The sequence below is a fragment of the Calliphora vicina genome, chromosome 2 (assembly GCF_958450345.1).
Source record: "Calliphora vicina chromosome 2, idCalVici1.1, whole genome shotgun sequence".
Lineage (NCBI taxonomy): Eukaryota > Metazoa > Arthropoda > Insecta > Diptera > Calliphoridae > Calliphora > Calliphora vicina.
Window position 1 is genome coordinate 100412742 of NC_088781.1, and position 27415 is coordinate 100440156.

The 27415-nt window shown below is 30.3% G+C and overlaps 2 protein-coding genes across 2 annotated transcripts; both read left to right on the forward strand.

The window, feature by feature from the left end:
- Window positions 1-20551: 20551 nt before the first annotated feature.
- On the forward strand, window positions 20552-24121 carry LOC135950755 (uncharacterized). The gene has a single exon (XM_065500285.1). It carries the CDS (start codon window positions 20552-20554, stop codon window positions 24119-24121), a length of 3570 nt encoding a protein of 1189 aa, XP_065356357.1.
- Window positions 24122-24760: 639 nt separating this feature from the next.
- Window positions 24761-25807, forward strand: LOC135950756 (uncharacterized). The gene has a single exon (XM_065500286.1). It carries the CDS (start codon window positions 24761-24763, stop codon window positions 25805-25807), a length of 1047 nt encoding a protein of 348 aa, XP_065356358.1.
- The last annotated feature ends 1608 nt before the right edge of the window (window positions 25808-27415 follow it).

Genomic DNA, 27415 nt, shown 5'->3' on the forward strand with positions numbered 1-27415 from the left:
TTTTTCCCCAATTTCAATTTGACAAAATAACTTCTCTCATAGAATTCAAAACATTTAAAAAAAAACTAGTAACTGCCTTTTGACAAAACAGCATATCTCTATTTAGTTTTAGCACATTATTAACAATTATTTTTTGATAAAACAGCTTCTTTCGAAAGAAGTCGTTTTGTCGAAAGCAAAGATTGAAAAACCTACCACTTGTCTGAGACAAGTAGATTTTTAAATCAGTTGATCGCGAGTTTTCGTTTTGACAAAACGTCTTGTATCGACAGAGGTTCTTTTACAAAAACGAAAATTTAAAAAAGTTAAGTCTTATCTTAACATAAGTGCTTTTAAAAATGGAAAACAGAAGAAATGAAGCTGTTTTGCTACTTAATACTAGAATAAATAAAAATAAATTAAAATTCGTATAAATGAATTAAGTAAAAAACTTGAGGCTATGGCCAATAGTGTGAAAAAAAGAATACTTAAATATGTCTTTGTTTTCGACCAAAGACCATAAACTAGAAAAATCGTTGGCAAAATATATGGTTCAAGTGATGAAAATATTTTGATTGCCAAAAATTTCGATGATGTGAATGGATTGACCATACATTTCTAGTTGTGTTGCATTTTGAATTTGATACAGTGCATGAGCAAATTGAAAAAAAATAAGAAAAATGCATCCTTTTCAATATACCAACACACGACTGGGTAAATTTAATAACGGCTACAAATCGTTCATGAATTAAACCAAAACTATTTTTTAGGTTTTATTGGTCGGATGAAAGATAGATACACATGGAGGAAATGCAACATTTCAGGTATTTATAAAAATAATTTTATTTATAGGCTACATTATATATTAACTTTTTACTACTTACATACATATATCTTTTTCAGGTAAAAAATTTGAGTGAAAATAGGTTCGATGGATGCAGTACGAGTAAAGTAAACCTGGAGTTTTGCAGTACAAATCATCACTAGACCCAGGATAGGCTTTTAAGCTGCTAGACATCAACTCTCGTCGTCTAAAGATGCCGATTCCACAATTGGTCGAAGTTACATGTCTCTATTAATCTTATCACATAAAAAAACGCGATTTGATGGATATGCTGCCACTGATAAATACCCATCTACACATTTTTTAAAGCATAAAGATCGTTTAAAATCTATCTGGATCTTGACGAAGAAGAAACTCAATAAACTTTCACAAAGTAAATCGCAAAATATGATTTTTTACTGTTTTCTTCTTATAATAAGATAATAGTATTATTTTATTTAAAAGTTAATTTTTATATTAAAATTCAACCTAATCAAATATTTACTGTTTTTAAAGAAACATTTTTATATTTGATTAATTATTTGGCTATTGTAACAAAAAAGTTGAATAATTTTTTTTAATAATACCGAAATATGTTTGTCAAATCAACTTCTTTCGACTTTTTTTTATATTTCAATTTCACAAAACAACTTGTTTTTACATAAGCCGACTCTAATTTAATTAAAACAATTTTGACAAAACGACTTATATGATACAAGCTAATTTGTTTGCTAAAAATAATTTGACAAAAAAGCTTAAAATTTGTTGTTGCTGTTTTAAAGAAAACTATTGCTCTTTCAAACAAAAGAAAAAGCGCTACTTGTTTATTGGATATTTGTCTATAATGTTTATATATAACATTTCTTTGATTTTCTACACAAGAACTTTTGTTAGTAGTTTTTACAGTTTTTTCGCTCTCCTGAAAAATTGACGTTTTAGAAAGAAGCCGTTTTGTCAAATGTCCACAGATATGTATATCCATATTTCTTTTAAACAGTGTCCTTAAAAGTAATAAAAATCGTGGGTCTTGACAAAGTTATGAAGAAAACTCAAAAAAAAGGCCGACAAACCCGATTTTTGACAAAAACTCAATTTTAGTGATCTCTAAACCTCTTCCGAAAAATCTGGAAAAAATCTCAAAAACACTTTACCCTATAAGCTTTCAAACTATGCTTGAGCTTCAACAAAAAATTTTTTTGGGACACGCTAATATCCATATATTCAATTATAACAATTTTATTTATAAGCTGATCCCGCTGTATTCAGACAAACATCCTAAAATATAACAAATTGATCCAGACAAAATAATGGAAGTCCTACACCCACTGCTCCGATCTCGTCCCTTTTTTTGCTAAACTACTTGTACAGTTCTCCAAATATTTGAAATTAATTATTTACTTTCTTTGCTCTTACCATTTTCAGACTATTTATGTGGGTGAGCCCTATTCCAGTTCGTCCCATTTTTGGTTAGACTTCATGCACTTTTTTTCGTATGAAGTTTCAAGACTGTCACAATTATAGTTCTGCAGATATTCCAAAATACTATTTACTTTGCATTGTAGATGTCACGCCCACTAATCCACTTTTCAGCCAGACTACGTAAAATGATAAAATAGCTATTCGGAAAAAATTTGAAGAATCTCGTAATTATAGATTTAAAGATATTTAGAAATAACTAATTACATTGTATGAGAGGTGACTCACCCCTTGTACCGATCCATCCCATTTTTGGTTGAATTAATGTAGTGATAAGAAATCGATTCATGTGAAGATTGAAGATTTTCACAATTTACTTTGTATGATAGGTACCACGCCCACTAATACATTCCCCCCATATTCAGCCAAATTTCGAATAGTGCTAAGAAATTAATTTCTTATAATGGCTACAAAGTTAAAATGCTTTTGCAATAAACAATTTACATGGTATATGAGGTGCCACGTCCACTAATTCAATACCGCCCATTTTTAGCCAAACTATGTTAAATGATAAGGGTACTATATAGACAAGTTTGAAGACTTTCACAAATATAGTTCTCCAGATATTCGAAAATAACTATTTACTTTGTATGTGAGGTGTCAAACCCCTTGTTCCGGTCCGTCCCATTTTCGGTTAAACTTCATGCAGTGATAAGAAATTGATTCGAATAAAGTTTGAAAATTGTCACAATTACATTTCTGCAGATATTCGATTGTAACTATTTACATTGTATGGATGGTGCCACGCCCATTTATGTCTGAAGCAGCGCACAATGGTACATAAATAAATTCCGTGAAGTTTTGCTGCTTTCACAATGATAATTCACCAGATATCTGTATCTCCCATTTCGTTTTAAAACATGAAAATATGCTTTCAGAAAATTTTAATTTAACAGTTAATTAACTTTTACAGTCTTATGCAAAAAAAAACCTTATTGTAGATTTAAAACACAATTTTATTAACGAACACTTTAGCTTTAAAACCCATTTATAAAAGTATTGTATGCAAAAACTTTTGTTAAAGGCATAATAACTAATGTACTGATTTTTGTCTAAGCTGGCAATGCTTCTCATTTATTTCCCCTTTTTCGTTGTTGCTTTCAATTAGGATAAAATATTCGTTAATTTTCTTTTTTTCATTGATTGTTGAAGATAACAACTAATTTTTAGAGAAAAAATTTATATCTGATTCTAGTAAATTTATATTAAGCTAAAATGTATTAATGTACAAACTTTTTATATAGTTTATTTCAATTATTATTAAAAGTATTCGAATGACGAATATTCTGTGATAAAATAAACATCACTGTTATATAATTTATTTTATTAATTTATTTTTATTGACATTTTGTTAAATTTTAACAAAATTTAATGAATTTCTATGTGGAAACACACAGTTATAATTCCGGAGTGGGTATATTAGATTGTGTGGACCTTCTTCCACAATGTTTACACATTTTATTACTACATAGCGTTGCAGGTTAAAAGTAAATGACAAAAATGCCAATCAACCTCTCTTGTGAACCTCATGTAGTTCACTGCCGGAGGAATACCAAACAAAATCATATACTATTAAAATGGAACTTATTCGCCAGCGGAGTGGAAATTGTGTTTAGCAATTGCAATAGTATCGTCTGTTATTCCAAATTTATCTTTAAAATCATCTTTTTTAAGATAAAAAGTAAAAAGAATTCCTTAAAATAGGTTTAAAGTAGGGTTGAACCATTATTAAATTTCATATATTTAACAATGGTTTACTACAGGTGTTTTAAGCTAATTTTCGTTTTTGGATATACTTTTATCGAATTTAGCTTAACAACGGTTAGTAAGCATGTTGTAAGTTTTTTTGCATAAGACTGTTAGTTTACAATTGGAAGAATATTGTGAATAAATTTTTGGATATTAAATCGTGTTTTTAATTTTTTTTTTATACAAATAGATGATAATCATAATATTAATAGGCAAGTCGATTTCTTTAGACCCCTTTTACGCTCACATTATACATTCAATTTGGACAAGAAATATACCATTTGAAAGGGATTTATTCACAGAAGTGCAGAATATATATTGAATATATATTTATTGAAATCGATTCAGTTTTTTAGGAGTTATATTCGTATAAAGATGATACTAACACATATGCAAAAACGTGTACATGTGAAACTTAAGCTAAAAAGTAAACAAAGCAATGCGTGTTTGTCCAATTTGTTGTTGTAAATAAATGAGAGAAACAATTAAACAGTTGATTGATTTCGCTCTGTTTTAAGTGAGAGTTGTTATAGAAAACAAAGAAAAAAACTTTAGTAATTTAAATTCGCTTTAATAAATACTAGGATCGTCCGGTGGCCGAAATTCGACCACTTTTAAACACTTTTTACCACTTTTATGGAAAGAATTTTAAAAAACATTATATTCTGCAAATCTAGAGAAAATAACCTTTTAAACCATATATGTTTCATCAATATTGGTGGACAATAACATACTTAAAAGTGTACCACAAAAAAACGTGTGGCCTATTTATATATGTATAAGAAAGATATTTTAAAGGTGTTTTTTTATTTTCTAACTCCCATATGCATAAACAATTTTTAAATTTATCAAAGGTTTATAACACAAAATTTCCATTCAAAATTTGTTTTATAAACCTTTGACAAATTTAAAAAACTGTTTATGCATATGGGTGTAATTATGTAATTGTACATAAATAAATAGTTATTTTATAATATGTGCAGAACTATAATTGTGACGATTTTCAACGGTTTATCACTGCATGAAGTTTAATGAAAAATGGGACGGTTCGGAAAAATGGTGAGTCGTCTCCCAAACAAAGTAAAGTTATTTTTATATAATTGTAAGATTCAAACTTAGTCTAAATTGCTCTTTTATAAATTTACATAACTTCGCTGAAATTGTTCGGGATTGGATTAGTGGGCGTGGCACACCCTATACAAAGTATATAATAAATTTCGAATATCTGTAGAACTATAATTGTAATTTCATATTACTGTGCTGAGTTTATCCGAATATAGACGGAATTAGATTAGAAGGCATATCACCCAAAATGGGTGGGGTCGGATAAGGATGTGAGTCACCTCCCATACATAGCACTAATTCCAAGGATCTTCAAACTGGTTAATTAATTTTGAGTATCTGGAGAACTATGATTCTAAATGAATTTAAACTCTGTATCAATTAGTAGGAATTACCCCTCCCTCATAAAGGAAAGTTAAAGTAAAGCTTGATATTTACATAAAAGGTTTAAAAATGGGTGGGATCAGAGCAGTGCAGTGGTATCTCCCATACAAGATTAGTTAGTTATTTTCGAATATCAAGTGAACTGTAATTGAGAGATTCTCAAATTTTCTATGTGTTATTTTCGTATTTCCATTCATAATTTTTTAATTTTATTAGGGTAGGGGTAGCGAAGTGCACCGGGTTATGCTAGTAATATATAATAGCCAGTTTATTTTCCAACACAAAATTTTTAATTTTTCTGCTATAAATAGTTCGAAAAGAACCGATAACCGATGAATATTAACAACACAGAATTTAGGTTCCACACAGTTTTTAATCTCAGCAGAGTCCACTGTTTTTGGAGGTTATTATATAAATCACTTCTAAGATAACATTTCGGGAATCGAATTCGAAGATATGATTTGTATGACTTATCTCATCATATTCACCATTTCTCACAGTAATTACACAGAAAAAAATAAAAATCATATTTGACTACAAAATATGTATTTCTGAATCCAAAATTATTCAATTTCCAGCATATAAAGATATTTCTCTTATTGACTACGAAATATGTAACTTTTTTTTTGTCATTTTACAGTCGATAGAAAAATTAATCAAGTCAACTTAAAAATTAATCGGACAATTTTTTAATCTCCAACAAAAATTTCTGTGAAAGTAATAAAAATTTTTGTTGAATTTTTGACTTATTAGTTGATAAAATAATTTGTTGGTTTGACTATGAAAGTTGTTATACAATTAAAAAAATTAGATTAAAAATTTTATTAAACCAATCATTTTTTTTGTCGGATTTTACGCTAATTTTAATAACAAATTTTATTGATTTGACACATTTTTTTTTATCAAAAATGTTTTTTTTCAACCCAAAATATTAAAAAAATACAAAATTTTGTTACAAAAAAACAAATTTTTTAAAAAATTGTTTAAAGCTATTACATAAAAATAAATATTTTATAATTGTAAATTTTAGGAACATAAATATTTCATATTATTTGAGAAATAATTTTTATTTGTTTTTAAATTGTTTTACATTATTCTTTTAAATTAAAATTATGTTCTGTAAAACTCCACTTGGTTTTCATATCTTTAGCTTGTGGATACTTAAGACCAAAATCTATGTCAATCTGTAAATATTTAATTCGGTAAAAAATCTAATTTATCGTGTAAATATTTATAAAAAGAGTTAGCTTACAAATGTGTATCCGGAAGGTTTGATGTATTCAGGCCACAATTTTAAGATCTCGGATGTAGACTTTGATTACCTGATTTGCTGAAATCTATATTTATAACATTTTATCCAATATAAATCCATTACATCATTACTGTAGCTTCCAATTTCGAAGAATTTTGATAGCAAAACTGGAATCTTTTTCTGTAACTAAAAAATAAACATATAACAGTATATTACATATATCAAGTTTTCTGCGGTGTCAAAAGGAACACTTAATTAAACTTACCATCTTTATGTGGCTTCCGAAGAAAAATAATAGATGTAAATTAATAAATAATTTCAAGAATTATGTTTATTTGTTTAAAATCACTTTTTTATAAAATACGTTTATTTGTTACTAATTCACTCTTTACAATATACGTCCGTCCACATTGAAGTGCAAAATAAAACTAAACACAAAAACAAACAAGTAAGAAAGTATGGTCGATCAAGCCCGACCATATAATATCCTACACTAAGTAAATGAGCAAAAACATTATTCTTTTAAAAATATCAATAATTTATATTCGTGAGTGATTTTCGGAAGTGGGCCTTATATGGGAGCTATGACCAATTATGCACCGATCGTAACAAAATTTGGTGACATGAATTTTGTATATAGAAAAAAATTTATTTTAAAAATTTATGACCGATAAAGTTTCTGGATTTGTATGGGTGCTAGGTGAAATAATGGCCCGATTTGAGTCAGTTTCAATAGGATTGGTCCTTGGGCAAAAAAAAAAATTTTACCAAATTTTATCCAAATATCTTCACAATTGCGACCTGTACTCTGCCCAGAAATTTTACATGGACAGCCAGCCAACCAGCCGCCCAGCTAGCTTGACGGACGGACATCGTTTAATCGACTCAAAAAGTGATTCTAAATCAATTGGTATACTTTAAGGTGGGTGTTAGACTAATATCTGCACAAACGCATAATACACTCCCCACTATGGTGGTGTAGGGTATAAAAAATACTTTGATATTTTTACAAGTATCTTGTTTAGACATGATCTTTCATACAGACGTTAAACATCAACAATCTTAAGCTAAAATATGATTTGGCAAAAAAATGTTTTTGTAACGTCTCACAGTGTGGCCAAAGGCACCTTTGTCCGGCCAAAAGTCGAAAATGGTACAAAATTATCCACTAATTTGTATATGGGGTTTTTGGGATTGCTGATTACGAATACGTTATCATAATTTGCAAATTCAAAATGGTCGACCTAATATGGCGTCATTTCATACGAAAAAAAAAATTAAATGAATTTTCTAATTGATTAAAAGTGTTGGTTTGATTATATTAGGTTATATAATTGAAAATGTATTAAAAATTAACAAATTTACAAAGGTGAAATGCAATATGGCGATGTTAGAGTGCATTCAACAAATACATGCATACGTATTTGTGTAGCTCTACCTTAGTTCACGTTTTCGAGAGTTTACTGTATATTTCTATATACATATAAATGTGGTGTTGTATTTTATGTTATTTCATGTACATTAAAGCGTACCATCTTACAAGCAAAAAAAAATTACATTTTTTTTTGTACATTACATTTTACGATTTGACAACGTTCGTGTACGATTTTATTTGTCACCGTTCGTGTACGATTTGATACCAGACCGTTGTCAATTTGACACAATAAGTTGTCGATTTGATACCGTTCGTGTACGATTTGACTTCTGTAAATTTGTCCTTTCTATTTTTTTGGTAATTAATATAAATAACAATTTCTTTATTTTTTACATTTTTTAATACAATACTTAAATATAAAATAAATATAAAAACTATAAGTTTCGATTTGGAGTTGTATGTCGTCACTGGATTCGGTGGTCTTCTCTGCCTGGATCTTCACTGACTTCACTGCCTGGATCTGCATCTGCATCAACACAAATTCGCAAACCATTTATTTGCATCACTTTATTATTTATTAAAATATTTTAAATTTTTTAATGTAAATAAAATTAAAACACACTTATAAAAAGCAACTCACGTTGAAATGCGTCGCGAATAATTTAACAACATTGCGTTGTCGATTCGTACCCGTTTGTTTACAAATTGTAAACTTACGGTGTCGAAAAAAAGTGACACCGTATGTTGTCAAAATGACACCAACCGTTGCCGATTTTGCAACGTCGTTTTTCCCTCAGTGTAGTCGATCTTTCCTACGGTAGTGTGCCATTTGTGTTGAGGCCACATTCAAACTGAAATTATGAATGGCATTTGAGGCAAGGGACCTTACTATGATAATTTTTTATCTCCTAGAGCATTTTTTTAACCAACACAATGACAAAAACCCCCAACTGAAAACTTGTTTTTTCGACTTTTGGCGGGACAAAGGTGCCTTTGGCCGCACTGTCAACTGTCAACTTTTGACTAATTCTTTTATCAACTTGACAAAATTTGTATTTAATACAAATAAAATTGTTGTCAATTTTAGAGCTCCAGTTTTTTCTGTGTACTGTTTTAACTAATGAAGACGTAATTGAGTATTTTGTAAGAGATGTTTTTGCTGGTATGTTAAGGACTAAGGACTTGCTAATTTACAACTTCAGTTGCTTAATTTCAACATAACTGCAATTTATTGCAATTTCTTATGAATTCCCATACTTTTTTTTATTGATTAAACTCGAAATAAATTATACCATACACTAAAAATAGCCCAAAGTTCTATAATTATTATTCTGCTAATGTTTATAACGTAAACTAAAGACATTTCATTCATCCATTAAGAGAAGAAATGTTATTATAGCAAATATGTATGTTTATCCAACTTCCGTGACCCAAAGGTCTAAAACTAATAGAGAATAGCAGTTTCAATTGCTCCAAGTAAACTTTCTTTGAACTTCTCACAAAACAAAATTGAGCTTTTGCATACATACCAGAGCTGTAAATGAATCACTCATTTTTGAATTAATTCGCGAATCATTCACACAAAAAAATGAATTGAATGAAATTTGAGTCAATTCAAATGAATTTGGTAAAAATTAATTGCAATTCGTTTCCAATTCAAATGAATTGAATTGATTTTGAATTAATTCAAATGAATTTGGTAAAAATGAATTGCAATTCGTTTCCAATTCAAATGAATTGAATTGATTTTGAATTAATTCAATTCATTTACAATTCATTTGAATTGAATTGATTTTGAATTAATTCAAACGAATTAGAAAAAAAATTAGCAATCCATTTCCAACTCCGAAGCGAAATTCGCAGCATATTTAGCAGATTCTTCAATGTCATTAAGTATGCAGTATAATTAATCGACGGTTAAAAAGTCTTCCTTTAAATATAATGCGCCGTTACCATCGTCAGCTGGTGTTGAAAGATTATTTTCGTACGCCTCTATTCTAAACGTGGATTTCTTTCAGATGATAATTTTGAAAAGCTATTGTTGTTTAAGATGAATGATGCATTCTAATTAAATCTAATTAGCCTTATTTATGAAACTCAATTGTGTTTTGAACGACATACATTGTTATTTTTCCTGATTTTTGATTATTTTTGGAAGATAGTTTTATTTTTTTGAAATAAATATAATATAAATATTAGCAAAAAGTTTATTGTTGGGTGGTCGTGGGTCAAAAAATATCAAAAATTATTAATTGCTTCGTGAATATTAAATATGTTTTGTCGTTCAGTGTATTTCAAAATGAAAATCAGTTCTTCTTGAAGATAAACTCCAAACACCATGTTTTCATTGATCAGGCGCGTATACAGGACAAGGCTTTTCAATTTTTGTACTGGATATTTTCATTTTGGTAGGAGAAATCTTTCATTCCCCCTAGAGATCTGCTCTTGAATTTGATTGATTGCAACTCATTTTTGAATCATTCATTTGAATTGCTAATTCTTTTTTCTAATTCATTTGAATTAATTCAAAATCAATTCAATTCAAATGAATTGTAAATGAATTGCAACTCATTTTTACAAATTCATTTGAATTGGAAATGAATTGAAATTCATTTCTGCCTAATTCGTTTGAATTGATTCAAATTTCATTCAATTCATTTTTTCAATTCAATGAATTAATTCAAAATTTAGCTAATTCATAATGAATTAAAATCAAAAAAGAATGATTCATTTACAGCTCTGATACATACGTAGAACTAACTACTTATAAAAATCAACCTATCAAAATAAATGAAATGTTTTGCATTTCAATTTGTCATAATTTATACTACATATTTAGTAGCAGTACCTACTTAACAGTTGATTTAGTTATTTTTAATTACTTTCTTGTTCGTTTCTAGTTCTCATAAGTCTTTGTGTTGTGTAGTTGGCTGCCAACTACAAAGGACTCAACTAAAGAGGACAATTATTAAAAGAACGCCAGTGCTTTAAAGAAAAGCGACTGTTATTTAGTTGCTGTTCCGACTTTATTTATTTCCGTTTCCTTGAGGCAATTATTCTGGTACCTTTTATAATGTAATTCTCATTGAGAATGGAAAGAAAGAAAGGTTCGTTCTTTCTTTAAACATATTCCACTTAAAATAATGTTATGAAAAGTTGCCAACAAACCAACTTAAAATATGATGGCAGAAACATTTTAATAAGATTGAAATTTAATTTATGCTCCTTTTTTCACTATTCGAAACAAACAATTTGAAAGAAAACAAAAAAAAAAAAATGAAAATTCAACTTTTCGGATTGTTTGACTTTGTTTATTGTTTAAAATATCTTAAGGTGGCTAATTACATTAAATAAAGTCATAATTAAGTTAACACAATGTTTATGTTCCTTTTCTAGTTACTTGCTTTTTAATGTGGCTGTTTATTTTTTGTACTTTTGTATTGACGCCGTTCATTTTTTTTTTATTTGTTTGTTTTTCTATGACTTCAACAATAACAGAAAGTGTATGGTCTGAAACCCTTAATATGTATGTCTTTCTAAGAGAACGAAATTGAGAAAAATACAAAGAAATAAATTAAAACAAATGTTTAATTAAGTTGCACCCTTCCATGTAATACATGTGTGAGTGAATGAATGAGTCTACACCCAACACTTTTGAAACGTAGCAAATACTACACAGAGAAAACAGATTCGTGATAGCAACCGAATTTGTTGCCAATCGAATGATTCTGTCTTAGTGACCGAATTTTACAGTTGTGACTACAATATTTTAGAAGGGGCATCTAAAGTTTGGTTGCCTCAACTGAAATTCTTCTTTATCAACTGTTGTTAGAACTGAAAAATTCTATGTGTGCAACCGAGTCATTTTGTTTCCAAACCTCAGTATACTCGACGTATCTGCCACCACGTTCCCATTATGATATCTACATGAAGTTATTTCAGAGTTTTTTATTTGGCTTCATTTCGATTCTCGTTGTTCGCAATCTCCTCACATTATCGTCTTTTTACTTTTTATCTTCTTTTTATACCCTTCACCTTCGTGAGAAGGGTATATATAAGTTTGTCATTCCGTTTGTAATTTCTAAATTTTCATTTCCGACCCTATAAAGCATATATATTTTGGATCCTTTTAGATGGCGGAGTCGATTAAGCCATGTCCGTCTGTCTGTCTCTTGAAATCAACTTTCCGAAGCCCCCAAATAACTTACATACACGATTCATACATCAATATCTCCGTAATTCTTCCAGCTCTGTCGAGAAAATCGGTCCACAAATGGCTGAAATATAAGGAAAAAACCAGGACAACCTCTATTTTTCACATACAGTAGCCCAAGAAAGTCTACATACAAGAAAAATTATTATGTTAGACCCCTTTCACACTAGGCAATTTTGTTGCGCAAGTCTCTTGTGTTTGTAGATGCCAGATGTAATGTCGGGTTAAGGAGAAGAAAATTGTACATGCTGTTTTGTTGTTGGGCAAGAGACTTGCGCAACTAAATTGCCTAGTGTGAAAGGGGTCTTACCTTAATTTAAAGCAGTTTTTTTAGTTTTTTTTTTATGAGATATATAATAATAATAAATGGCAAAAAAAATTCAAATAACACCCAAAAGTTCACCGTTATTAGAGTTATTGATTCTGAGTAAAATAACGAAAAATTTATTCTCAGTCACGCCTACTTTTTGGTGGGCGGGACTATTAAGTTTCATAATATTTTGAACATTAAAGCCAAAAAAACCAAAAAAAAATTTCGTTATTTGACTCAGAATCAAAAAATTTAATAACGTTGAAATTTTGGAAGTGATAGGAAATGTTGCTAAAACCGACTTAAGTGATGTTGTTTTAATTTTTTTAGTGTGAATTTATTTTTTTAACAAATATATTTCACTACTTTTAACTTACAAATACAGCTTTCAACGAAAGAAATTTAATTTGAATTCCTGTAAGTAGACTTTATTGGGCTACTGTATATCTGGATTACTAAGTCATTAATATAGACAATATGTATATCTAATGATAGATATTTCAAAGACCTTTGCAAAGACATATATAAGACCATAGTAAGTTGCGCCTACAATGGGTCAAAATCGGAAAAATATGTTTTAACCCCATTTTTTTCTTTTTCACCAAAAGATTTTTTTTCGCTAAATATTAAAAAAAATTAAAAAACAATTCGAAAATTTTTTTTTTCCAAAAATTAAAAAAACACTAGAAAAAAATAAAATTTTAAATTATTTTAAGTTTTTATTTTGAAGTATAATTCGGTGAAGGGTATATAATATTCGACACAGCCTAATATAGCTTTCTTACTTGTTTTTACTCTTTTTTATAATACAGCCTCTGGACGGCTAGTTTCCTTGTTGTTATGTACATATATGTGTTTTGTCACTTAGACGTGTGCGTCTCTTTTCTGCCACAAGATGGTTTAAGTCGTTATTTGCAGTTCGAAATCTATCTTATAGATTTCGTGATCTTTAAAATTGGTGCTGATAATGGGTGTTCCTTTCGGAGGCAATATCAAACGGTGTCATTCCGTATGACATTAAAATATCCTTGCTATAAAGCGGAAGAATCGTCCCTAGATTGAATCCATGGAGCAGAAAAAAACTTATATGTACTTGTATTATGTCAAATATAACTTAACCTTTTCAATATAAAAATTCTCAAAAATACGTAACTTTATTCAAATACTAGCTGACCCGACAGATTTGTGCATTTGTATTTTTGAATGATAAATTTTATTCATATTGTTACGTTTTCATCTTTTAAAAATGTGGTTTATTTCCTTTAAAGTAAAACAACTAAGCTTTCTTTTGAAAAAAAAAATAAAAAAATTGTCCATTCTGGAAAAAATTTTCGATTTTGCAAAAAAGTCAAAAATTTTATGTCTTGAATTACAAAATATTTATTTTGATAGAGATCCCACTAAGCGACCAAATAGGTCTAAAAGGAAAGGACCTAATCTTTCTTCTAAGCAAAAAAAAAAATTAAAAAAAGTGCCCATTTTGGAAAAAAAAATCAAATATTGTATTTTTTGAGTTACAATATATTTTTTTGCTTATATATTCATAAGCAAGAAAAACCCTCTTAAAGGAATGGAACCAAGCTTTCTTTAGAGCAAAAAAAAATTAAAAATAAAGCGACCAAAGGGGTCTTCAAGGAAAATATCTGAGCAAAAAAAATTCAGAAGGGTCCATTTTGAAGAAAAAGACAACAAAGTTTTTGATTTTACCAAAAAAATCAAAAATTGCAGGTTTTGAGTTACAAAACATTTATTTTGAAAAAAAGTCAAAAAAGTTTTTGATTTCGGGAAAAAAATATCAAAAATTGTTTTTTTTTTTTTTTATTTGTTTTCGAAAGATTGAATAAATAGCTATCTAAACACATATTGCTAAGAACAATAGGTAATAAGTTACATGGATGAGAAAAACATCTGCTTTGCCAAAATGTCAAATTTTGAACCCCTCTAACTCAGAGAGTTGTGTCTGAATTACTATATAATAGAACTAAACTTTATAATTTTAATATTGACACGCCCATTATTGTCCTAAATATTAATGGCAGAATTACCCGTACAAAATTTATGGACTCTATCTCCTTTAGTATCCTATATATTCCATTTTTTTAATTAACATCATATGGGAGGTGCCACGCCCTCAGTGGCTACTACTACCATTGCTCATGTAAACTTTTAAGTCTATACTGACGTTTCCTAGATATTTGATATTTAAAACTAACTTTGTATGGGAGTGGTACCTCCCACTTGAAATGTTAAACATACAGAAATACACTGTAAAAATGTGAAGCAAATCAGTTCAGACGTTAAGCCGTCTTATACATCAAACAAATAAACATACAAACACACATGCACTTTTATATATAGAGATATGTAGATAGATTTCAACAATATACATATGTATGTAGGTTTTCATAAAAATATTATAATCCGATGAATTACTTGCATTAAATTAAAGTGTGAATATATTCCAGAATATTTCTTGGTGTTTGTAGTCATCTTCATAACTGGTTTTATATTTTGATTCGTCATTTGAGAGATACATACGTTATTGTTTTGGATTTTGATACAGTTTTGTAACTTTTATTATGTGACCTGGATGAATGCTTGAAAAGCAGAAAAGCTCTTCATCGCTATAAGAAATTTTAGTTTAAATGTTCACCATCAAATGGCATTGGTGATAAGATCACAATTGTATCAATTGAAAAAAATCAAGATGAGAAAATGATTTTATCCAATACTACCAATCAATACTATTTGTAGCATTAGATAAACTGAACGAAAAGTTTGTGACCTTATCAGGTTGACGGGAACTTGATATTTTTCCACTTCAGTCTGTGTCAAGCAAATTGTGTTGACGCTACATATATAAAAGTTTCTATGGCTTCATGCTCTAAAATATTTATGATGGTAGTATTTTAAATTATTATTGAAACAGAATTTAATTAAGTAACTCGAGGGTTAGATGCATGTAAATATATTGCCTGCCACCAATTTTGAGATTATTTTAAAACCGTGATAAATCAAAATACAACTTTTTACGCCTTCCGTTTTGCTATTTACCGTATGTAAATACATTCACACATACAACACAAATTAACGCTACAGAAAAAAAGGTTTGATAGGCAAGAAACCGCTTTATCCGTTAGCTAGCAATTTTAACCAATACCACCAGTGCCATCGTACCACACAACATCAATCCCTTTCACCCCTTGTGAACTTTTAAAACTTCTTCACCCCACCACTACGTATGAATAATTTCGAGCAAAATTCATACTTTTTCATGACTTCATCATCATCATCACCAACTTATTGGTCTTAGGCAATTTTTTATACTCGTATGTTCTGCTATTTTCCCAGTTCTTGCTGTTGACAAGGATTTTTTCGGTTGAACTTGTAGCGAACGTCTTAAGGACGCTTGTACAAGTAGAAGAAGCATTAATTCATACTCTTACTCCTTTCCATTATATTACAACATTGTATGTTCGAGTACTTTTCATTTCATCCGCTTTTTGTGTGTGCTTTTGTTTGTTTGTGCAAGTGTTTACAGTCCTAGATACTCGCTCCATATGGCCCATAAAAAAGGTTCTATATGACTGATTCCTACTTGAACCAGTGGGTGAGGAAGTAAGAAGTGTTTGCTAGAATGCTAGAGTGTGTGTTTATTTTCATGTTCCAACGACAAGGGTAGTGATAATTTATTCATACACTGAAATCACCCTAAAAAATGTGTGTTTTTGTTTTTACTTATCTTGTTTTTTTTTTGTTGTTCCGATTTTTTCCCTTGTTTTTCAGTTTCATTTAGCCCATGTTAAAATTTAATTTTGCAAAAAGTAAATTGTTGTAGCTACAAATTCTATTTCTTAATAATGTTTGTGCCAGAGTGTGTGTTCGTGTGTCTGCAAGTGTTGAACTTAGTTTCAGTGAAAGTTAAATATGAAATTTCATTGTAGCTTTAATGGAAGTGACATCCTTATATTCCCTCTATAAATATGTAAATATTAAATACAGTAAAGTTTAAAACAAGAGCACACAAGCCTCTATATAATAACTCTAGCGCAAGTGAGATAACTATTTCAAAGACTTTGCCTGGCAATACTTGGTTACAATAATACTAAGGTTTCTGAACGCTATATAAATGAAAGTGGAAACTCTGCTCTTTAATTCCCCAGCATTAAATATCACTTTTAATTTGATTACATACATTTGCACTCACACAAACACACAAATACAATCACACTTACATTCAAATTTAACTAAATGACACATGCTTGCTTTCATTTCCGTAGATTTATTTGTTTGAAACTGTTGGAGAATTTCAAATCTCATACTTGTATATGTACAGTAGGGTGACACTTATTTTGTACTTTTTCGATGCTACCACGGACCGTCACCTAAAAATCAAAAGCCGAACAAAAAGAATTGAAGATTGTTTGCAGGGAAATTGGGTTCCATACGAATTGAAGACAAAAAAGAAATTCTACTTGAACGTTATAAAAGAAAATCATTTTAGCATCGATTCATTAATTGTGATGAAAAATGAATCCATTACAATAACCCGAAGCGTAAGAGATCGTATGTGGAGCTCGGCCAACCAGACTAATCGACAACAAAGCCAAATATCGACGGCGCTATGGTAATTCTCTTTATTTTTGGCATCAAAAGGGTCCTATCTATTAAGAATTGCTAAAATCTGACCAGACCATCACAGGGAACCTGTAGCGAACTCAACTAATTCGTTTGAAGCGAGCATTGCACAGTGGTTTCCCCCATAAGCCAAAAATCAAAGAAAAATATAAAAGTTTTTTTCTAAGATTTATTGCACTAACTTTATTAATTACACTCTAAATTGTATGAATCTAACAAATTATTTGTTTTTTTTTTGCGAGACTTAATATTTTGTGTCCGTTGAAATTGCCATAAAAGAAAACTTATGTAAGTTTATCTAAAAGGTTATTCGCGATAAACATTAACAAACATTAAATTTTAACTTATTTTCTACCAAATTAAATAATAAAAGCTGCGAAAATATAAGCCCATTAAAAAATTCCTGAACAATACTTTTTTAAGCTTTTCAAAACACACGTTTTTTAAAAACTATTTTTTCACTTAGACTTTTAGATATTTGGCCCTCATCTGCCCACAACTTCGTATACATCAAATTGTAGATTTTGTCCCCTCTTTAAACTAACCCTCCGTTACTCGCAACTGATCTAGTTGATACAGGCAAAATTTTTTTTATGGTAAATTTTTTTACAGTTTTTTTAAGTTTTAAGCTATTTTTTGATACAAATATATTTATACTCCAATTTTATTTGTATTATTCTTATAAATATATTGAATTTAATGTTGTTTTTATGTTTTCGAAATAAAAAGTGAAGAGATTATTTTCAAACGCGCCTTTCTTTTATTGGTATCAATTTGATACATTGCGACTAGTCTTTTGAAAATGATTGCGACTATCGGAGGGTTTAAATATATTGTGGCCGCGGGTTTTTGCATATTTTAGCATATGGATGTGATTTACATAGTCATCGGACGAAAAATAATGAAAAATGGAATTTTGATTAGTACTATTTCTTTTTAAGAATATACGATTTTTTGAGTACTTCATTAAATTATCGTACAAATAGAGCTAAAAAAATGGAAGACCACTAAGAACGAAAAGTCAAGTGTTTGGAAAATAAAACAATTTATTCAACAACGATTTTGGCCGAAATGGGACTTTTGATAGATAGGCCAAAAACTGGTGGTAGCGGAAATTCGAAGGTTGGCAACACAGGGCGGATATTTTTTCAAAATGTCGATCTTTTATCAAAAATAACAGGAATCGATAAGGCCATTTTGCAAAGATGTGCCACAATTCTACAAGCTATATTTATAGATATGAAATTGATGCTGAAAAGTTTGAGGAATATGTGTAGAGATAGCCAGAAAACTTGTTGTGGAGTATCCCTGATACTATCTCCCTCCTTCGGTACATAAAATTCTGATCCATGGAGCTGAGGTTATCAAGCATGCATTAGTCTCAATAGGTGAATTATCTGAGGAAGCAGCTGAAGCGAAAAATAAGGATATAAAACAGTTTAGATTGCAACATACATGAAAAATATCGCGCAATGTTACAAATACATATAATTTAAATATGATCTTTTTAAATTCAGATCCATTTATTTATAAACGATATATATTAATATTTTATTTTACCTTATATTACTCAATAATACTGCATTATATAATTTTGTATAACTTTTTATTTTATTTTTTCAGTGTATATTTCAAATGAATTAAAATGGAACAAAAATTGTTTAAAACAAACGAATTTTCATATTGAAATACTTTATTTAAAAAATTCTTAAAAGAAATCTATGTATAAGCCTTCAAACCCTTCAAAGATCAAATGGCTACTGAGGCTATAGTTGTATATATTTTTTCCTAAACATTTGCAAACTTTAAGCTTTTTTAGTTCTGGAGATATTGATTTATGACCGCCTGTTTATATAAGGGAAACCACTGTGCAATGGCCGAAAAACTCCCAGAAAAAGCGGCCGAACATAAAATCGTAATATTCCATCATGACAACGCCCGGCTACATATTCCTTTTTTTGCCTTTGTTTTGATCGATGTAGAACGCTCTCTCTTGGATACGCTTCACTTTGGAACAGAGTATCCGATTTGGCTTAATTCGTTTTTGGCCTCAAAAGTTCGAAACATATGTATGTGGAGTTTCAAAGTATTATTGGATGTTTTTTGGAAACATTTTTATATGGTTGAACTGATCCTATAATTCTGAATTTTTGGTCTGAATTTTTTTTTTACAGTGGGTCAAAGTTTTAATTTTTTGATTGATTGTAGCATTATACTAACTGAAATCAATGTTGTAAGATAGTAACTGAGAGAATTCTTATTGTCAGAGTTATATTGTGGAATTTTATGGGGATAATTTTTGTGGAAGATCTTAACCCTCTATCTCCTCTGTTAAAAAGTCCTTTCAAAAAGGACATTTAAGGAATAACATATTCCACGAAATTTTTTTCGGATCTGTCTCTAATAGATCGTTTTAGAATTTTATAAGGACCCAGATTATACATATATACTTTTGTGGGTGTTGGAGAATCAGTATTTTATCTTATTTATTTTAACTTTTAATTATAAATTTCCTATTGGGGTTTCTAAAATGTAACACTTATCATTAAACTCACTTTTGCTATCTCTTTATCTCAATATTAAAATAAAACCAGTATTTTTAAGCTGCTGTTAATTTATGTAATGTACATTATGTTAATTACATTGTTCATGCTCATTGTATTTTTTGTATTAAGTAATTATATATTTCTTCTTTTATCTACCTACTTCTGTACTTAAGTATAATAACGGTTTTTATTTACACTGATTTTGGAATTTTTGGTACATATTAACTACGACTTAAAATTATATTACTATTCTTGATACTCTGTTAAAAAAACATTAAAACTGAGAACATTATAATATCATCTGCCTTGCTGCGTAATTAAGTCTAGAGCCGAGCTGCTTAATAATTGAATTTAAGTTTGATAAAGTTTACAGCCAAGCTGCTTATTTAATAAATTTGAATTTAAGTTAAAATTAAAAGTGTAGTTTGATTAATTCTTATACATTAAAATTGGTGCCGAAACCCGGGAAAACCCATTTGTAATAAAATATCATAGCCGCTTGTAATTGAACTCTGTTTGTGAAAACTTTTTGGAATTGGATTCATCTTGGTGGACTTATGAGAAGGCTTTTTTATTTATTGAACGATTCCGCTATCAACCGAAGCCAAATAAATAAACCAGCTTTGCATTTATCTTGCTTGTATTTGAAATTGTATTACGATCGATTCCAGGATTATTTAATCGGAAAATTTTGGTTTGAAATCATAATAAACCGTATGTATAAATCTTATTTTTGTATTAAGAATGGAAGACATTTCAAATATAATTGAAGACCAACGTGGGTTATTAGACAATTTAAAACGAACATCTAAGAGGTTTGATAGTAAATCTAGGGTTCTAAAGACACGAGGTTATGTTCAAACCATTTTGGAAGCTATAGAATCAGTATGTCAGCAGTTTACAGATACACACTACCATCTTATTAGTTTAATTCGAGAAAGGTCCATTAGGTCAGATGAGGTACCCTATTTTTCTGAGGAAATTTTTGAGGAATTCCAAGATTTCTTTCAAATGTTTAAAGGAAGATTGCTAGATATTAATGCTGAGACTCAGCAACCTCATTCGCCTATATTTCACTCAAGCACATTTCACGCATCAACATCTAGGCAAAATACGACAATACCAGCTGAAGCACGATTGCCCAAAATTGATATACCGAACTTTTCTGGAGACTACCTGTCTTGGATCTCATATAGAGATATGTTCGTATCATTAGTACATAGTAATGTGTCACTATCAAAGATACAGAAATATTATTTCCTTAAGGGTTCTTGCTCTGGTACTCCACTAGACATTGTTAATGAATATCCAGCTTCTGAGGAAAATTACGACTTAGCATGGGATGCTCTTAATATGCGTTATCACAATCATAGGAAAATTGTTAGCACTCTATTATCTAAACTGTTCTCAATTCCGAATTCCAATGGTACTGCCGAAAGTATACAGAATATTTTGGATACAACACGCAATTGTTTAGCTCTACTAAATACTTTAGGAGTCACAAAGGAAACCTATGATGCAATTATAATACACATCACAGTTAATCGCCTTGACGTTCAAACAAGAAAGGAGTGGGAACAGTCGCTTAAAGCCACAGTAGAAATTCCTAAGATCAGCGAACTTTTTAGTTTTTTGGAAACATCGTTTAGGACACTTGAATCTCTCGCTGAACCTACTCAGTCAATTTCGCGTGTAAAGACATACCCAAACTCTAGAAATAATTTTCGTAGAAATATCCATATAACAACTTCGAACGATGATAGCAATTGCCCATGCTGCAACAGACGTCATTTCTTATACAAATGTTTTAAATTTATATCTATGGCATCGAACGAAAAACGTGAACTTATGAAAACCAAACGAATTTGTCATAATTGTTTGAATGTTGGTCACTTTAGTCGCGAATGCCGCTCAACAGCTCGTTGCCAGACATGCCAACAAAAACACCACACCATAGTTCATAATGAATTTACAACATCAGCGTCTACGGACCAAATATCGTCTAATAGATCAGAGACAACAGAGAACTCTTCCAATATTGCAATACACTGTAGTGCACTCGCAAAACCTCAAGTTTTATTAGCTACAATGCGAGTTAGTGTTAAAACATACTATGGAACTTTTTCCCTCAGGGCAATGTTAGACCACTGTGCCCAAGACACACTTATTACTGAAAATGCATCACAAACTTTAAGATTACAGTCATTTAAAACATTTGCTCAAATTAGTGGAGTTTGTAAAAATAAATCTATTACTACTCATAAATATGTAAATTTAGTACTGCAATCTAGAACAGAACCTAGTTTTGAATTGAAATGTAGTGCTCTTGTTGTACCGTCCATCACACATTACCAACCTATACCAACAAATAAGGGAAAACTTCCAAATATCGATAATTTTCAATTAGCTGACCCAGAATTCTTAAATCCTGGAGAAATTGATTTACTACTGGGTGGAGATGTTTATGGTGAGATAATTTTACCCGATCAAAAGAAATTTGAAAATAGTATTTTCTTACAGTACACCCACTTTGGTTGGATTGTATCTGGACCCACTTCTAAATTCGTTTATAGTGACCTCATTAATGTGAATATTTGCTCATTAGAAGAACAATTAAAGGCCTTCTGGCTTCAAGAAGAATTACTGGAAAAGAGAAAGAGGACAGAAGAAGAAGAACTTTGTGAAAGATATTTTAAAGCAACAACAACAAGAGATAACACGGGTCGATACAAAGTTTCTTTGCCGTTTAAAAATATAATTAAAGGTGAACCAATGCCAATATTTAGTATGACTGATTATAGCGCACTTTCACGATTGAAAAATATAGAAGCAAAATGTAAACAAAATCCTAAATTTGGGGACGCTTATTATAAATTTATGACTGAATATGAAAACTTAGATCACATGAAAGCGGTTGGTGTATATCCCAATGATTTGGAAAGAAATTGCTACTTTTTACCACACCATGGAGTTTGGAGGGAAAGTAGTTCCACAACAAAATTAAGAGTGGTGTTTGACGGTAGCGCTAAAAATTGTACAAAATCATCATTAAATGATGAATTGGCTGCAGGGCCAGCACTTCAAAATGATTTACCTACTACTGTTATACGTTGGAGACGTTTTAAAGTTGGCTTTCGATCAGACTTAGAAAAAATGTTTCGCCAAATTAATGTTATAAATGACCACCAAAAGTACCAACAAATATTGTGGCGTAAAAATACAAATAGTGATATCAATATCTACAAATTATCGACAGTTACCTACGGTACAACTTCTGCCCCTTTTCTGTCTATGAGAGTACTGCATCAATTAGCAGAAGATGAGATTGAAAATTATCCAACAGCAAGTAAAGTGCTCATCTCTGATACTTACGTTGATGATATAATTTCAGGTGCTGATAATTACGATGAAGCTATTCTGCTACAACAACAGTTGTCCAAAATGTTAAAAAAGGGCGGTTTTACGCTAAGAAAGTGGATCTCTAATGACAGACAATTTATTAGTAGTATACCTATTGAATATAGAGAGATTAAGGACGTATTTGAAATAGATAAAACCGACAGTGTTAAAGCTCTTGGTCTGGAATGGAATGTCACCACAGACTCCTTCTCTTTTAAAGTTAACTTTAAGCGTAATGATACAGTAACCAAAAGAAGTATACTTTCTGATGCTGCAAAATTATATGATCCGTTAGGGTGGCTGTCCCCATCAACAATTAAGGCAAAGATAATGTTTCAAAGGCTGTGGTTGTTAGGAGTAGACTGGAATGACCCCCTTCCTAAACATATAGTATCCGAATGGCTAACATATATGGAAAATTTAAAAGGATTAGAAATTATTAAAATACCTAGATGGATCGGATTAGTTAAAACAGCTAAACTTGAGCTACACGCATTTAGTGATGCGTCCACATTAGCGTTTTCAGCCGTAGTTTATTCTAAAGTTACTGATGTTGAAGGTAATTCCGTAATAAGTCTCCTACAAGCTAAAACAAAAGTAAGTCCTCTTAAAAGACTATCTATTCCAAGGCTAGAATTATGTGGCGCTACACTTTTAGTCAAGTTAGTTAATAAAATCCACACAAAATTTGAACATAAAATTGATAATATCACTTATTGGACTGACAATACAACCGTTTTATGCTGGATAAGAGGTCAATCTTCGAAATGGACAGTTTACGTTGGTAATAGAGTAGCTGATATTCAAAGGTTTTCAAACGCAGAGCAGTGGAAATATATAGCATCCAATGAGAATCCTGCCGATTGTGCGTCCAGAGGCATACTCCCAAGCGATCTTGCTAAAAATGATATGTGATGGACGGGCCCTAAATGGTTGAAAGAGAACATACAAAACTGGCCAATACAACCCTCGTTAAATTATGAAACTACTGAGGAAATATCTAAGTCATATTTAACAATAAATGCTTCAACTAATACAACTGTTAAAATTAAATATCCATATATATTTCAACTCTATTCGTCTTTAGAAAAACTTGTTAGAATAACCTCTTATATTTATCGATTTCAATATAACATAATGATTCAAAAACGACATAAACAAAATCAAGCAATAGATAAATGTAAGATGACTGGTTTTCTCACCACAACTGAACAAAGAGCTTCACTTCAAAAACTTGTTGTAATATCTCAAAATGTTGATTTTTTGGACGAAATAAGTGAATTACAAAAATATGGAAAGCTATCGGTCAATAATCACCTTTCACGCTTGTGTCCATTTATTGACTCTGAGAATATATTACGTGTGGGAGGACGGTTACAAAATTCTAATTTGGCTTATTCTTCAAAACATCCAATTTTGCTTAAAAAACAAAACCCAATGTCAACTCTTATATTTACAGATGCGCATATAAAAACCTTGCATGGGTCTCTTTTACAGATGCAATCGTACGTAGCGAGAAAGTACTGGATTTTATATGGTAGAAATTTGGCAAAAATGGTAATACGATGTTGCACAAAGTGTTTCAAATATAACGCTAAAGCATCACAACAAATGATGGGTAACCTGCCTACTGTACGTTTAACGCCTACTCGTCCATTTAAACATAGCGGCGTCGATTATGCAGGACCCATAATTATCAAACAGTCAACTGCGAGAAATGCGGTTACAACAAAAGGGTACATATGTCTCTTTATTTGTATGGTAACAAAGGCATTACACTTAGAAGCCGTTACGAGTCTGTCAACGGAAGCATTCTTGGCTGCATTCCGCAGATTTTCATCTCGTCGTGGAAAATGTACAGATCTGTACTCTGATTGCGGTACGAATTTCATTGGTGCAAATAAAGAACTGCAGATTTTATATAACCGAAATAAGTCGTCGCTACCAGAGGAATTGCTAGAAATACTGGCTACTGATGGAACTCAGTGGCACTTTATACCACCAGCTACACCAAATTTCGGCGGTCTTTGGGAAGCCGGCGTTAAGTCAACAAAGTACCATCTTAAACGTTTACTAGATTGCAAGGTTGTTACTTATGAAGAATTAAGCACTTTTCTGGCTCAAATAGAAAGTTGTCTAAACTCTAGACCTCTGTGTCCATTAAACAATGATCCAACTGATGCTAATGCTTTGACACCATCTCATTTTCTAATCGGAGAAGCAACAAACTGTATACCAGAGGAAAATTTATTAGACTGCAACATTAATCGACTCACAAGATGGAAGGCAATTGAAAAGCTTAAACAACATTTTTGGCACCGTTGGAGAAATGAATGGTTGTGTCGTTTACAATCTAGGCCTAAGTGGTTGAAACCAAAAAGAAATACTAAAGTGGGTGATCTTGTACTTATTTTTGATGAACGCTGCCCACCTGGAACATGGCCGTTAGCTCGCGTGAAGGAAGTGCATCCTGGTGCAGATGGTATCGTACGAGTGGTTACTATACAATCCCATGGAAAAATCTTTAAGCGACCCGTTTCAAAAATTGCATTTTTGCCGTCAGATGAAGATTATGAGAAGCTAAGAAATAACTCTGACTGAAGAACAGTTGTTCTTGGAGGGGGAAAATGTTGGAGAATCAGTATTTTATCTTATTTATTTTAACTTTTAATTATAAATTTCCTATTGGGGTTTCTAAAATGTAACACTTATCATTAAACTCACATTTGCTATCTCTTTATCTCAATATTAAAATAAAACCAGTATTTTTAAGCTGCTGTTAATTTATGTAATGTACATTATGTTAATTACATTGTTCATGCTCATTGTATTTTTTGTATTAATTATATATTTCTTCTTTTATCTACCTACTTCTGTACTTAAGTATAATAACGGTTTTTATTTACACTGATTTTGGAATTTTTGGTACATATTAACTACGACTTAAAATTATATTACTATTCTTGATACTCTGTTAAAAAAAACATTAAAACTGAGAACATTATAATATCATCTGCCTTTCTGCGTAATTAAGTCTAGAGCCGAGCTGCTTAATAATTGAATTTAAGTTTGATAAAGTTTACAGCCAAGCTGCTTATTTAATAAATTTGAATTTAAGTTAAAATTAAAAGTGTAGTTTGATTAATTCTCATACAGTGGGTCTGCGATAAATATTTCGATATGTTACAAACGGAATGACAAAATCAACCCATATTTTTGGTCTTGGGTATAAAGAAAATTTTGTACTGGAATGTATTTTTAAATACTTTGTTTTTTTTAATATTTGAACAATTTTGTAGCATGGAAAATTCAAATAGTGAAAAATAAGTGGCACCCTACATGTGTGTATGTGATAGTATGATTTTTTATGATTATCAATTATTATGAGTTAAATTTCTCTTGATTATAGAGTCCTTGGCTGACATTTGAAATTATTTTCATTATCCTCATACTCAAATGTATGTCCATATATGTATGTGTCTTTGCAGTAAGCAGCATTTAATATCGTACAAACTTAAGTACATTCGAGAGATAAAGGAAGGCTAAGATGGCATTACACATAAAAGAAGACAATAATGAAGGTCTTTAATTAAATTGTAAGAGTGTTAAATGTGGTTTTCTTTTCAACATTTTCTTCTTTTGAAATATGGATAATAGTATGAATGTTATTTTTTCCCTTGTTTGCTTGTATCCTTAAGGAAATTGTTAATTATACTTACATACATATGTACATGTTCTTGTAAGTCTATTTATGTGATGACATTTTTCTTGTGTTTGAAGGGCTAGACAATAAAAAATAAAGGATTTCTATATCTAATTCAAAGATTGTAGGCAGCTACATTAAAATAGACTGTAATGAAGTTGTGGGTTAATTTTATGTGTCATAAAATTGTTAAATAAAATTATAAAATGGTCTGAATTTACAGACAATAAACTTGAAAATTTAAGGTTTCAAATAAATAAGAAATTTAGCAAATATTAAAGACTGTATAAATATCCAGCAAAAACTTGGTGATGACTTCAATTTACTTATCAATGAATAATTAATTTCATCTGCATTACTTAGAAATAGTTTGGTAATGGCTGACATATAATCTGCGAAATTGTTTGCAAAATTCAGAATTAGTGCATAATAAAATCCATTCAACCTTTAAATTATTAAATTTTTGTAATTCAAATCTAATCCAAATTGATTTTAAATATTATTTC

What these genes read in the sequence shown, in the direction of transcription:
- LOC135950756 (XM_065500286.1), top strand. Translation starts at nt 24,761, where the DNA reads ATGGTAATACGATGTTGCACAAAGTGTTTCAAATATAACGCTAAAGCA.
- LOC135950755 (XM_065500285.1), top strand. Translation starts at nt 20,552, where the DNA reads ATGGAAGACATTTCAAATATAATTGAAGACCAACGTGGGTTATTAGAC.